The sequence below is a fragment of the Salvia hispanica genome, chromosome 5 (assembly GCF_029641045.1).
Source record: "Salvia hispanica isolate PSC_SH4W2 chromosome 5, Shi_PSC_v1, whole genome shotgun sequence".
In the NCBI taxonomy this organism is placed as follows: domain Eukaryota; kingdom Viridiplantae; phylum Streptophyta; class Magnoliopsida; order Lamiales; family Lamiaceae; genus Salvia; species Salvia hispanica.
Window position 1 is genome coordinate 35,125,351 of NC_142696.1, and position 14,282 is coordinate 35,139,632.

The window sequence follows — 14,282 nt, forward strand, 5'->3', positions numbered from 1 at the left end:
ATATCCCATTAATTAAAGTAATATATTAGTGATTAGGAGTATATTAATGTAATTAATAGCAAGATTCACCACATGCATGTATGTCTTTTGTCCCTTGATTAGGAAATCGACTTGGACGATTTAGACTGGAAGGTATCAATATAATAGTGGCAATACTATGATTGAAACACTCCAAAATTTGCACCTACATGATTGATTGGATTATCATTCCATTGGAAATATGATGTCATTATTTGCAAGTAACGAAAAATATCAGCTGATCTGGTGTTTGTTGTATGATAATGATAGTAACAATGATATGTGTTTATTGTATGATTGATAGTTGATATGGACAATATCACTTTTGAATTAAACAACTCACTTCCATTTCGATCCATCGATATGATGGGGAAAATTATAAATACATAAAATTATACATTACAAGGACAAATTTCAAAATTTGGAAATCAGATGTGGACGAGTTTGTGTGCGACCAAATATACCCAATTAATATCGACGTGTTATTAGATATAATTTGCGATCGAACTATACTTATATCATTATAAAAATAGTATTATATTCACATAAAAATGAGATAAGTAACACTAAAGAAATGTAGGTTTCGATCAATAAAACTTCAACACTAGAATTTTAATATCAAGTTACATGATTGAGATTTGAACATCACAAAAAATGGTGTCAGAGAAACATTGGGTGAGATGCGACAAATGTACACCTTCAGTTCCACGTAAATATTTAATTTTGACTAATGTAGATAAATCTTCCACGTCAACTCAATCATTAATGTTATTAATTCCACACAAAAAAATCATGAGATATTATTGGTCATAAGTTAGTTTACAATTTTTAAAGTTTCTAACATTTGTAAAAAATATCAAAATTTGCCAAAAATTTATGACTTTCAAGACCAATATCCCAAAAATAATTTAGAACGAAGATACCAAAATTGCTCCAAGAAAACAATAAAAAATGTTTTACGATAAGAACTCGTGATTCCTCAAGCAATTTTGGTGTAGTCTTCATTATATCCTACTTAGCTGAAAAATAATTTTTTTATCGATTTACTTAATTTAACGATTGAAATTGTGTATCTGCAAACATTATAATGATTACATAGAAAAAAAAAGTCCAACTTTTCGTCTCAATTTTGGAAAATAAGTTTAACCATGAAATAAGCAAATGAGTTAGAAAAGCTAATTAGCTTTAGGTAGGCTCAAACTGTGAATATAGAAGAAATCGCCGGATGCATGATATACAAGATTTTTTAAAAGAAAATTGTATCTATGTGTTTGCATAATAGTAGTAATAGTTAACGTCCGATACACACAGTGAGTCTATTGTAAATATTATAACGATATCTTCAAAAGGTATTGTATTTATTATCAAATTAAAAATAATAATATAAAGAAAATTAGATCTAAGTGATAAAGCTGAAAATTGACCAATAAAGTTAGAGAATATACTAGACTAATAATTATCTAATTATTTGATGTTATCCGATAGAATGATAATTATGGAATTAGCTAGAATGTCATGTTTTTAATTCTAGAAGAATCTTAATTACAAGGATAAGCTATTCATATAATTTTATTTATTAGAAAAGAAAATTATGATCATGACTGATCGATGTAATAGTCTATTAGTCTGCATAATTAATAATTAAGTATTACTATAATGCTTCACCAATTTGATTTCATAATTATAATTTGTTGCCACAATAAAATAACTTAATTAAAGTCTTCAACTCCAAAAGCATGTGGGAAATTTTGCTACCCAACATAAATTATATGGTTTCGACCTGGAAATATCTATACACTCTTATTTAAAATTTGGTATAACCCCCCCCCCCCCCCCCCCCAAAAAAAAATCATATTTAAATATTCAAAAACAAAATTCGGATCACACACAAAATATCATCTCGATTCGATACAAATTGATTATTCTTTATTCAAAACAAGGAGAATACCTTGGGACTTTACACGCCGCATGAATGTAACAAGTTGATATTATTCAATAGTCTTGATACATGAATTAAATAATAGTCAATATTTGGAGTTAGTTTTACGTACCATGAACCTACAAATTAATATACTTATCTTAATTTGACCAATTTTGTAAAATATTCAAATGGCGGTGAAAAAACTTTCCACTTGCCCACACCTAATTCACCTCTGCCACCTACATTTGATAACTCAATTTTGTTTTGGATTGTAACATTCCCCAATTTTGAACTAATTTTATTCCAAACAAATGCGTCCTAATCAAATGTCGATTAATATCTACGTGGATAATCGCTACGTGGATTTGGCTCGGACCGCAAGTCCACGTGGAGACACACAATCAGCATTAATTTATATCAATAATTGTAATGAAAATGATGTCACCATTGTATGTGTAACACGTGTCCCATGTTAATCTTATTGATTTAAATTATGGTACACATCGAGTTGGCCTAGATTTCTCTAGATTATTTTATTCAAGCTTAGTACTTAATTAACAACCACATAGATATTTTTAACGCAGGGTCGAATGGAAACTAATAGGGTTCTTAGTAATTAAATTAAAATATTCTATAATGACACGTTGATTATATATGATCATTCCTTGAAAGAAGTTCTTCATGTACGCAGATAAGTGATTAAGCACTAATTGTAAGTGTCATACGTGATAATAAAAGTTGGTGAAATAGATCTCACAAATTCCTTAAAAATCAACATGAATACTAATATGATCGAAATTTATTAAAAATATATCCGTATATGACATAAACCCATGCTATAGCATGCCATTATGTAATAAAAAATCCAAATAAAAAATAAAGATTCCTTGGGATACTATTCCTCATGTATCCACATGGAATGTCGGACTAGTCAATTGAAAGTTAAAACTTATCCTATTATCAAAAGGTGTTCATCACACAATCTATTAGTGTGTATGCTACGAGATAAATACACAATTAGCATCATATTCTTCGAAATTTCAATATACCAAAATTCAAGTAGTCATAGTAACACTAAAGATCACATTTTTGTTAATGCTATAGCAACACTTCAAATAAGAATAATTAACACCAAAATTATATTAATAATAGTATTTGAAAACGTTATTGAAAAAATTATAATAAAAATAACTAACACCAAAATTATATTAATAATAGTATTTGAAAACGTTATTGAAAAAATTATAAAGTTTAGTCAAATTCTATTCAATTCTGTAACTTTTAAATATAGTCAATTAATTATAACTATAACTTTGGCATTTTTTCAATTAACCTATTTATTTGTATTTGAAGGAAATTTTTTATGTTGTTAAATCCGAAACTTATACATATATTTTTTTTATCACTCACGAAAGCCATTTATTTTAATATAAATAAGATTAGGCTAAAATATTTTGACATTGATTTAACATGAGAAACTAAACCTCATTGTGGAATTTTTGATGAATATACACTAATTTTCAGACTTAGATTTAGATTTCGATTACATTAATTGTTGTGCCTTTTTTGCTTAACTTGAAAACAGAATAACCGACCCCAAAATGGACCGGAATTTTAGACCTGCAGCACCCATTCCCCAGAAAAACAAAAAAAATCTGCATGACAGCAATTTTTTATTCCAATTTAAAACATTTTTTCCTAAGTCTGGAAATTCAACTTGTCACGAAAAGCCAACTAGGTCGTTAGAATAATAGTCCGTCACGGCGTGGATCCGACGTGGCGTGACGATCTACCATTGAGACGTCGACCCGATCGAGGAAGCTCCCTCCTTTCCCACCGTCCGATTTCCTTCCACCAATCCCCATCGAGATACCTCTGCATTAGAGAGAGAGAGCGCGCTCACAACACCACCACCAACAGCCAATAATGGTGGTTTCTTCTCTCTCAATCCCAATTCCCAATTCCAGAATACCGGTAAAACCTATAAATACCCCCTTCTTCTTCAACACCATTGCACCATTCGCTTCTTCTCTCACACGCTTACTTCACACGAAAAATACATCTCCGCTCAACCTCCCATCATCGTCTTCCTCACGCAATCGCGTTCTCGCTTACCGAGTACGTCTCCTTCCCCTTCAATTTCCGTGCTGCAGTGTTTGAATTACTTGTATTTTGTCTTACATTTTGAGCTGAATTTGCTTCAGGGGACTGAGTTAGGGCGCAAATCCAGCGAGGAGCCAGCGATGACGATCAAGCCAGCAGTCCGGATCGCCGAGAGGAAGCTCGTGGTGAAGGATCGGACGATTCTCACGAACGTGCCGGAGAATGTGATCGCCACCTCCGGCGCGGCGGCGGGGGCGGCGGATGGGGTGTTTCTAGGGGCGGCTTTCGACCAGGATCAGTGCAGCCACTCCGTCTCCCTCGGAACCCTACGCGACGTCCGCTTCTTAGCCTGCTTCCGGTTCAAGCTGTGGTGGATGGCTCAGAAAATGGGGGACAAGGGGCGCGACATCCCCTTGGAGACGCAATTCCTCCTCCTCGAGACCAAAGAGGGCTCGCATTTGGAGTCCGACGACGCCGGCAACGACAACAAAATCGTCTACACTGTGTTCCTCCCCTTGATTGAAGGAAAATTCAAGGCCTGCCTGCAGGGGAACGCCGCCGATGAGCTCGAATTGTGCCTCGAGAGCGGCGATTCCGACACCGTGGGGTCCACCTTCACTCACTCCGTCTACATCGGCTGCGGCACCGATCCGTTCGCCACGATCGAGGATGCCATCAAGGCGGTCAAGCTCCACCTCGGGACCTTCCGGTTGCGGCACGAGAAGAAGCTTCCCGGAATCGTGGACTGCTTCGGGTGGTGCACCTGGGATGCATTCTACCAAGAGGTTACGCAGGAGGGGGTGGAGGCTGGTCTCGAGAGCCTCGAGGCCGGTGGAACCCCTCCCAAGTTCGTCATCATCGACGATGGATGGCAATCGGTGGGGTCCGACAAGAAAGAAGATGAAAAGGAAGAGCAGGGGCTGCTGAGGCTGACTGGGATCAAGGAGAATGAAAAGTTCAAGAAGAAGGAGGATCCTTCGATGGGGATCAAGAACATCGTCAACATCGCAAAGGAGAAGCACGGGCTCAAGTATGTGTATGTGTGGCACGCCATCACCGGGTACTGGGGCGGGGTGAGGCCCGGGGTGGAGGAGATGAAAGAGTACGGATCAGCTATGCAGTATCCCAAGCTGTCAAAGGGGGTTCTTGCGAACGAGCCGGGGTGGAAAACCGATGCTATCGCTTTGCAGGGATTGGGATTGGTGAACCCTAAGAATGTGTACAAGTTCTACAATGAGCTCCATAGTTACTTGGCTGCTGCCGGCATAGACGGCGTCAAGGTCGATGTGCAGTGCATTTTGGAGACGCTCGGTGCTGGCCTCGGAGGCAGGGTCGAGCTCACAAGGCAGTATCAAAATGCTCTTGATGCCTCTGTTGCCAGGAACTTCCCTGATAATGGAATCATTGCCTGTATGAGCCACAACCTCGAATCTCTTTACTGGTATGTGTTAGTATTTCCAAATTCATATTTAATTAATTGTATTGATTCTTGAATGTTAACTAATGGTGTGTTTTGGATGCAGCTCGAAGCAGACTGGTATAGTGAGAGCTTCGGACGATTTCTACCCGCGTGATCCGGTGTCGCACACCATCCACATTGCAGCTGTGGCATACAACAGTGTGTTTTTGGGAGAGATAATGCTGCCTGATTGGGACATGTTCCACTCTCTGCATCCGGCAGCCGAGTACCATGGTTCGGCCAGGGCAATCAGTGGTGGACCTGTCTATGTCAGTGATGCGCCGGGGAAACACAACTTCGAGCTTCTTAGGAAGCTTGTCTTGCCTGATGGCTCCATCCTCCGCCCTCGCCTCCCCGGTCGCCCCACCAAGGATTGCCTCTTTTCAGATCCTTCTCGTGATGGTGTTAGGTCAGTAGTCTGAAATTTTTTTATATAGTGTGAAAGAAACTTGAGAATGTATGATTTACTGATGGATTGTTGTTGTGGTGGTGCAGCCTGCTAAAGATATGGAACATTAACAAGCACACTGGGGTTCTAGGCGTGTACAACTGCCAAGGTGCGGCGTGGAACAGTATTGAGAGGAAGAACACCCACCACCAGACCAAAACCGAGGCGATCACCGGCTATGTGCGGGGCCGGGACGTCCACTTCATCTCTGATGTGGCGCCTGACTCCAACTGGGATGGCCACGTGGCCCTCTACTCCCACAGGGTCGGAGAAGTCATCGTCCTTCCTTACAACGTGGCAATGCCTGTCTCCCTTAAGGTCCTTGAGCATGAGGTGTACACCGTGACACCAATCAAGAGTCTAGCGCCAGGGTTCAGCTTTGCCCCGTTCGGCCTCATCGACATGTTCAATGGAGGCGGAGCTATAGAAGGGCTGAACTATGAAGTGAAGGCCGGGGCAGAGCTCTCGGATTTGGGGAATGGATATCAATCGGAAGAAAGCATTGTGGGTGCCGAGAGAGCCGAGAACTTAAGCTCGGAAGCCGTTGCAGTTGTCTCCATTGAATCCAAGGGATGTGGGCAGTTTGGTGCTTACTCTTCGACTAAGCCAAGAAAATGCAAGGTGGGGTCTGAGGTCGTTGACTTTGAATATGACTCAGCATCCGGCCTCGTTACCTTGAACCTGCTCGAGATGCCTCGAGAGGATGAGAAGGTGCACAAGATCGAGATTGAGTTGTGAAGTAATTGTATCAAGATTTTGGGGAACTAGTATGTAGCTATGATCATCTTATTGCAAGATTCATAGTGTTGTTCCATTGGGGGGATCTAGGAGATTAGGACATGGGTATGGATGCTGCAATGTGTTGTACTTTTTTCACCTACCATGGCCCATTGAGAAACCCCAGCAGCATGTGCTTGTACCTTGAGTGCATTCTAATCACAGTACAATAATGTCAAAGTGGATGATACCATTGAAATACTATCTCATTTTATGTGACAAGTTTGCTTTAGAGTATTTTGTAGTAATGTTTTAGTTGTCTTATCAAAGGCTCTGGTTTCTCTGTTATTCTTTCTTTTTTAACTACTATGGTTGTCATTATAGACTCTTGGTGAAGGAGCCTTGAAACAATCATAAAAATCTTGAAATACCTAAAAAACTTAAAAGAGGTCTTAATGTCTGTATCTCTCATCACCAGTTTTATTTTGTTATTAGTTCAATGCTATTCTTTTTTGGCGCATTTCCTTAATAAAGACTGAAATGCTTATTTCCTGGGCTATGAAATTGTATCTCTATCCTGTAAATAGTTACATTAGCGGGACTAATTCCCCACACATTTATATTCTGTTCATTTTCACAAAATATCACGGATTATACATTCCTGATTTCCTTTGTCTGAAAAGTTTATTTCTACATAAGCTTTTGACATAATTGGCATGCATTATTTGTTCAATTTAACTGGCCTTGTCTTAATGTAATACTATGCAGTAATAGCTGCATTTACAGTCCAGTTTAATGGAAATTATGTCCTCCATGTTGAACTTGAAAATCTAAAATTATTGCAAGTATTGGTCATGCATTGCAGCATGGAAGCTTCACTATTATCAATGGGTGATGCAGCTCTTTGAACAATATAATATGAGTGAAGCTGCCTGCCAATTTGCTCTGGCTGCACTTGAGCAAGCTGACGAATCTCTTGGCACTGTGAGTAGCACCTCTGATGAGAACCTTGGGGAATCAGTGACTACTGTAAAGGGCAGACTTGGGCGAATGTCTTTAAATTCACGTTGGATCTCAATAACTACCACGATGCATATTGTGCAATAATTTCAAATCCCTGTTTGAGGCGTTTCATTATACTAGTTCTTTATGAGCGTGGTGCTGCGAAGGTTTTCAGGCTATTTCTTATCTCTCCCTCCATCATTCCCACTCTCTTCTTGGTTGACTACCTTCTTTCCATGCATAAATCACTTAATTGTTATTGAAGCTGAACCAAATAGTGGATCAGAATAAATTCTAGTACGGTATACTGAACCAAAAAACATGAAGGTTGCATGATACTGAGAATTTTTATTGTTATGGAGCTAAGGTTGCAATGTTTCTTATGTCCTCTCCTTTTCATCTCTTTTCCTTCTTTCTATCTTATTTTGAGTAAGTGATCTTGATTCTTGCGGTGAGATTGCATAGGTTGAAGTACTTTTACATATAGCCTTTTGCTGTTCTCTGTGTAATGGCCAGTTACCACTGATTGGTTTAGTGGAGAAAGTAGTGCGAGAGCTTGCCTGGAAGGTTTGCTATCTGATTGACAAGTGAATCGGAATCTTCTATTTTAGAGTAACCTTTTTGTATCTCAATGTCATCAATTAATTTGCTTGGTAGGCTGACCGTTCTGAATCCAACTGATTTGTCCCTCAAATCCAGACCCCATATATCCTAAAAATCTTTTCTTTTTCTGTTTCAGCTCCTGCTGGTGATTCTCTGCCTCAAAAGCTTTCTGTCTCGTTTAGATATTGAGAATATTTTCGTCCTTTGGCAAACATCAAGTGGTATTACATTGACTTGAATTTGGTTATTTTAAAGCATTTTCACAGCCTAGTGGCCGCATATGCTATATTTAGACTACTTTCAGCCTAAATCTGCTCAGGCTTATTCTCTTTTCTATTTTCTATCTTCATAATATTCATTCAGGAACTGATGTATATTCCTCATTGGAGATTTTGGGTCGCTTCTTAATCTACATGAAGACTACTAAGTATGTAAAGAAATTAAACTGGTGTATATTCCTCATTGCAAATTCCTTAATCGTCCTATTCCAATGGCTAACAAAGCAAACTTTCTTCCAATTCTCTGCAGAAATCATCAGGGTCTTCCGAGTCCTCATCATCCTCCTGCGTTGCAAGGCTGTCGCAAGCTTCTTTCCGTTTCTTGTTGTTTCCTCCCTCCTCCTGCTGGGGAGGACTGAACCCTGTTTGTCGATACAATGTCTCCTTTTGGGAATTCCAATCAGCAGCGGTCTGCTCAACCACATCACCTATCAATCTCTGGTTTTCTGCAATGTGCTTTATGTTTTCCACATCAACCACCTGGCTAGCCTCTTCAACAGGACAAAGATATTACAACTCGTATTAGAAGGTGCGAAACGAGAGATGCATTTTAAAAGCAGTTGATAGCACATGTTGTGATCGAATGCTCTGGAGACGTGTTGATGCAAGTCAATAAGGCGGGACAAATGGAATTTTGGGAACATATTAAAAGTACCTTTGATGGCAAGCTCCTTAGCGGCTGCATACTCGGACGATCTTTTCTTGAACAGATCAACGTCAAGCTCTGTGCCCTAGTGGAAAGATTTAAACACAGAGAGATATCATAACATAGTATAGTTTAGTTAATTATGCAATAAAAAAGGTAAGTGAAGGAACACACCAAGTCCATGTGGATGAAGTGCTCAAGCCGGGAGTTAGAAAATAACCTAATGAGTAATGAGTAAAAATTGCACCCTTCAGGTAAGTCAACCAAGTTGTGATAGAAGAAAACACAGAAGCTTACATCTTATATGCTGCTTGAATACGGGCATTATGTTGACCTGTTACTTCATTCACTCTTTCTGCTGGAGAGCCTTCATCTACACCTACAAATCCGAAAAGAAACATGTTCCTCTCCAGCATACCCTTCACTAGAGCAGTAACTACATTCACACCAGCAGCCTTTGCTTCAATTACAAGATTCTTGAGCTGTTTCAACTCTCCTGTAAAAAAAAATTAAGGTAAGGGCTTGCTTGGAAGAGAACACACTATGACTTCATTGCTGCTCAAATTATTATGTAGTACTTTTAAATTCAATTCCACATCTTTATAAAGGTCTGGGGAATAAGAATGAGAAGTTTTCATCTATTATCTTTCCCACAGAATATATAATAACAAAGTATTTCCAAAACAACATCAAATTAACAATAATTCAGAAATGCAAAAAGTCTAGTCCTAATCGAAACAGAACCAACTTCAAGCCCTCTTTTTTTTCTCAAGGACAATGTCACAGTCTTTAGATAATGAATACTAGTGGAAGTCATCTGGTTTCAGTTAACAGAAACATTGACATATACATTCCCCAACCAGAAAAATGTGCTTGCTGCTTCTAAGATCTCAAGAACATGTACTTGCATTTCATTTATGCTTGTGCTTTGGAGAGGACCGTTAAATATACATTAAAAATAAGAAAGCAATGAAGTAATTAATTGGGCTAAAATAGTGAAGGACAAGACAGAGACTTATTGTATTGCTAGTTAAGCCATAAATGTTCTACAGAGAGCAAGAAAGAAACATGTACAACGATAAAATCTAACAACTGGCAGCAGCCACATTAACACAGATATTCAAGTGAAGTACAAATTACTGGATATTGTAGAATTCCCCATCAAATCTATCACCCAAATGGCATAACCACACCATGGTGAGAAACAAGTGAAATGCTCACCCAAAGACAAATAAATTTTATAAGGAGGCTTGAAAATTTGTGTCTCAAATAGGCAGTACAAGCAAAATAGGCCACCTAATCTGTTGAAGAAAGAATCCGGTGAAACCATGTAGCCTGCAATCCGAAGAACAACAGCTATACAGTTACAATAGGATAAATAAAAGTGAAAATAAAGGTTTACTTGATCAATACATAGTAATTCGTGCAAAAAACGAAGCCCACCAGATAAAGTGAGAATAGCCTTAAAGCTTCCCAATTTCACTCTTTGCTTACAGAAAAGTGAGCAGCAAATACACATTTTGACAGCTTGTGCACATCTAGATACTCATTGATGTATTGGTAATATGAACACATACACCCTATGATCAGATAAAACAAGTTTTAACCCCCAATCTCCACACACTCACATTTTACAACTTGCAAGAAACCAGGAACATCACAAGTTCAATAGTTCAAATATGGAATAACTTACTAATGGAATGTGCATAGAGTGACTGCATAAAGAGACCTTGATTAGTGGAAGGGGCAGCCTCGAATATGTAGGAAAACCTCCTTGAAAGCCAAACTCTTTTGAATTCAGCAAAAGCACTCGATTCACACTGCACACCAAACGAGCAAGGTAATCATTTTATAGCCGCAAATAGGAGGAACAATTTGTGATTGTTGATTAAAACCAAATACTTGAGTGAATTCATGTATGAGCTCATCTATGTCCAGCTTGAATGGCTTGAGGTCCATGTCCTTGATCAAATAGAATAAACCCTCTTCTCAATGATTTTGGCACAAGTTACAATTTTGAGTTTTATCAGTTGACAAAATAAAACATGTTGAAGCATCAGTTTTCTGCTCAAATCAAACTTGGAATCAGTAAACCTAAAGAGGCGCGCCTTGAGTCCGGGACTAGGGTGGGCTGAGCCGAGAAGGGGGGCGGTGGAACTTTGGTGTTGGTGATACAGGTTATCGAATTTGGGGACGGAAATAATTCTAATTTTGACTGTTCTATTTCGCTCCATAATTTATTACTACTAGTATTACCCAAACTTAAGGATTTAATTTAATTTTTATTAATTTGTTTATTTATAATTAATACACTACCTTTAAAATTCCAAAAAAAAACTCTACTACTCAGCTACTCTCCAAACTTTTCATAATTTAAGTATTCCGTAGGGGGCGCATTTAGGTCCTAATGACCTATAAGAGCATCTCCAACGGGAGAGGTAAATGGAGAGGTAAACTAATATAACTACCATATTTACCTTTTCTTCATGAGAAAACATTCTCCAAGGGGAGAGGTATTTGAGAAGGTATTATACATTTTCCCATTTTGAAGAGGTATTTTTACCTCTCCATTGATGGAGAGGTAAAATGATATAACCACCATATTTACCTTCTTTTCATAAAAAATCATTCTCCAAGGGGGAAGGTATTTGAGAAGGTATTACACTTTATGTTTTGTTAATGCTTTTGTACTATTATTTTATTTTTTTAAAATGATATACCTTTCTATATACCTTTTATCCTTGGAGTTGATTGATTTTTAGAAAGGTATATTGCACTTTTTGAGAAGGTATAAACATGATATACCCTTTCCATTTATCTTCTCCCCTTGGAGTTGCTCTAAGTGTTTAAACATAGTACAAATTCAATCCGTCGGATGTAGTAATCTAATGGCCCTGATTTAATGACATTCGGTACATTAAGGGCAAATTCGGTAGGCGTGGCATTTGTAGAAACTGCTAATGCTAAAAATCCGGAATTTAATATCATGGACGATTCATTTTCTCTCCCACTCTCTCTCACTCTCTCAACATTACACCTCTTTTCTCTTCTCCCTCACCAGACGATTTTTTTCCCAAAAAACCCTAACCTCCGTCGCCCCATCTACAATCCGATCGTTTCTGACGGTGAAGCCCACGAAGAAGAAGTCGATTTGCTACATTAATTCTTACCAATTGATTTTGTCTGGTTTTATCTATTTTTATGTAGGGTTTCTGGGTGAATCGTAGTCTGATTCGTCAAATTTGTGGATTTCTTTTAAACATTGTTGCTCTAAGATGATGAATTTTGGTTTTATGTTTTGTTAGATTGTTGTTGCTGTACATTTTTGGGGAAGTTTCTAATGCTCATTTTTTCCCCTCTCTTTTCTGTAAACTACAATGACACAGTGACGGAGAAGACGAATTTGAAGTAGAAAATGGTGAACAAACGAGGCAGGTCGAAGAGTCAGCCTACTCAAACAATAGGTAATATTTCTTTTGGGGTGTACATTACGGTAGTCATCACCTCTTATACATCATTGTAGAGTAAATCGTACATTACAGTATGACATTCTGGGCATTATACATCACAGTATAAACATTATACATCATATTGCACATTACATTATGTGCATTACCAAGTACATTATGTTCATTACCCAGTACATTATGTACATTACCCAATACATTATGAACATTACCGAGTAGGCCAGTACATTCTGTTCATTACACATTACATTATGTACATTAGTATATTGTATCATGATGGGAAAAATATTTTGCTATTTTACAGGCTCTGCATTTAGTTTGAACTTGTCATCATGGTATATTATATTATTTAATCTCTGAAGTACATTGTCTAACCTTTTTATGTTGGTAATGATTGTGACATTATGCATCACATTGTGCACATTCATATAGGGTACACAATACATTATAAATGAATGCTTGTACATTACTTAAAAAACATTTTTCTTTGGTACATCATTTCAATTGAGTACTACATTAACCAGATGCGACTTCACGTAGGTAAACACCTTTTCCCTAGAGTTTAGTAGCCCATGGGGCTAGAGTATAGTATCCACACAATCACATACCGTAAGTATACGAGATATTATGATTTTATGCAATACATGTTGATACATCATGTTGGCTGTGTTAGAGTTTGTATCCTAGAAATCACCTTTCGAGTGATTGAATACTGTTAAAACTCTTATTTTATTTTCCAAAGGAATAAACAGATTATTTTTGTCATAATATTGTTATGTTTTACATTTAATGGATGTTTATTACATGTTTAAATGTATAAATAACTTAACAAAGTCTAAGTCTTTGTTTTAGTAGACCGGTTGTAGGCGTCGTTCACTTTAAGGTAACACGGTCAGTTCTAAACAAAAAAAAAAGAAGAATTTCACAACCTAGATAGGCTTAGACTACCTATCGTGAAAGGTTGCATTGTCAGTCCGATTATTTCTAAGCCTTACTGAAATAAAGATGACGTTGGTGTGGTATAGCACTGAATGGATCTAACAGCGAGACAGTCTTTATGCTATCTACTGAAAGACGAGGTCTTGCAAATTGTTATTTCTTAATCAATGTACGTTAGCATTGAACATACGGTATTGATTATGCACTACTTTGACTTACCAAATGGTGCGGGTTTTTCGCAACCCAATAAGCCTGGTATATTGGGTAGTGATGATTAATATCTAGCGGTGCTAGGATTGCTATTATGTTGAATCGTGCGCGAGGTGAGTCTCGTTTGATAACATCCTCAAAAGAAGCTTGAAATAAGGTTTTATTATTCGGAACCTAGCTAGTTGGAGTTTAATTACTGTATGAATAATAAATGAGATTTTCTTGTTGAGTCCTCTCTTGGAATAAATAAGATATTAATTAATTAAGTCAATAGCAGACAATAATTAATTAATGGATGTTTCTATCTTAAGCGCGGGAAATAAATATCAAGTATTGGAAACCCGAAGTACTTATAATTTCGGATTTGGATGGGGAGTGCAATATTACTTCTGTAGTGGCTGCTCGTAATATTCCAATTATAAGCTTATATTAAATTGGATTTAATTTAATTAGTAAAAAGCTAATTGGAGG

The 14,282-nt window shown here is 37.6% G+C and overlaps 2 protein-coding genes across 6 annotated transcripts; one reads left to right on the top strand and one right to left on the bottom strand.

Moving 5' to 3' along the window:
• The first annotated feature begins 3,835 nt into the window (after nucleotides 1–3,835).
• On the top strand, nucleotides 3,836–6,948 carry LOC125187453 (putative galactinol--sucrose galactosyltransferase 6). The gene is made up of 4 exons (XM_048084046.2): nucleotides 3,836–4,057; nucleotides 4,144–5,483; nucleotides 5,566–5,910; nucleotides 5,997–6,948. The coding sequence occupies exons 1-4, from the start codon at nucleotides 3,866–3,868 to the stop codon at nucleotides 6,685–6,687; spliced, it is 2,568 nt and encodes an 855-aa protein (XP_047940003.1). The 5' UTR covers nucleotides 3,836–3,865; the 3' UTR covers nucleotides 6,688–6,948.
• A 1,677-nt stretch (nucleotides 6,949–8,625) lies between these two features.
• On the bottom strand, nucleotides 8,626–11,406 carry LOC125187012 (uncharacterized). Of its 5 annotated transcripts, none has more exons than XM_048083515.2 (7): nucleotides 11,098–11,406; nucleotides 10,925–11,015; nucleotides 10,417–10,530; nucleotides 9,493–9,691; nucleotides 9,370–9,415; nucleotides 9,205–9,280; nucleotides 8,626–9,040 (listed from the first exon to the last, which is right to left on the bottom strand). In XM_048083515.2, exons 1-7 carry the CDS (start codon nucleotides 11,152–11,154, stop codon nucleotides 8,766–8,768), a joined length of 858 nt encoding a protein of 285 aa, XP_047939472.1. In that variant the 5' UTR covers nucleotides 11,155–11,406; the 3' UTR covers nucleotides 8,626–8,765. The 5 variants fall into 5 exon arrangements, with proteins under 5 accessions (XP_047939472.1, XP_047939471.1, XP_088914429.1 ...); XM_048083514.2 differs by having other exon boundaries at nucleotides 10,889–11,015; XM_089058303.1 differs by lacking the exon at nucleotides 11,098–11,406 and adding an exon at nucleotides 10,639–10,775 and having other exon boundaries at nucleotides 10,889–11,016.
• Nucleotides 11,407–14,282: the final 2,876 nt, after the last annotated feature.

What these genes read in the sequence shown, in the direction of transcription:
- LOC125187453 (XM_048084046.2), top strand. Translation starts at nt 3,866, where the DNA reads ATGGTGGTTTCTTCTCTCTCAATCCCAATTCCCAATTCCAGAATACCG. An exon ending in AACCTCGAATCTCTTTACTG is followed by an intron (nt 5,484 to 5,565) that starts GTATGTGTTAGT and finishes TTTTGGATGCAG; the next exon opens with CTCGAAGCAGACTGGTATAG. An exon ending in CCTTCTCGTGATGGTGTTAG is followed by an intron (nt 5,911 to 5,996) that starts GTCAGTAGTCTG and finishes GTGGTGGTGCAG; the next exon opens with CCTGCTAAAGATATGGAACA.
- LOC125187012 (XM_048083514.2), bottom strand. Translation starts at nt 11,154, where the DNA reads ATGGACCTCAAGCCATTCAAGCTGGACATAGATGAGCTCATACATGAA. An exon ending in ATTCAAGCAGCATATAAGAT is followed by an intron (nt 9,416 to 9,492) that starts GTAAGCTTCTGT and finishes ATTACTCATTAG; the next exon opens with GTTATTTTCTAACTCCCGGC. An exon ending in TAAGGAGCTTGCCATCAAAG is followed by an intron (nt 9,041 to 9,204) that starts GTACTTTTAATA and finishes GTCCTGTTGAAG; the next exon opens with AGGCTAGCCAGGTGGTTGAT.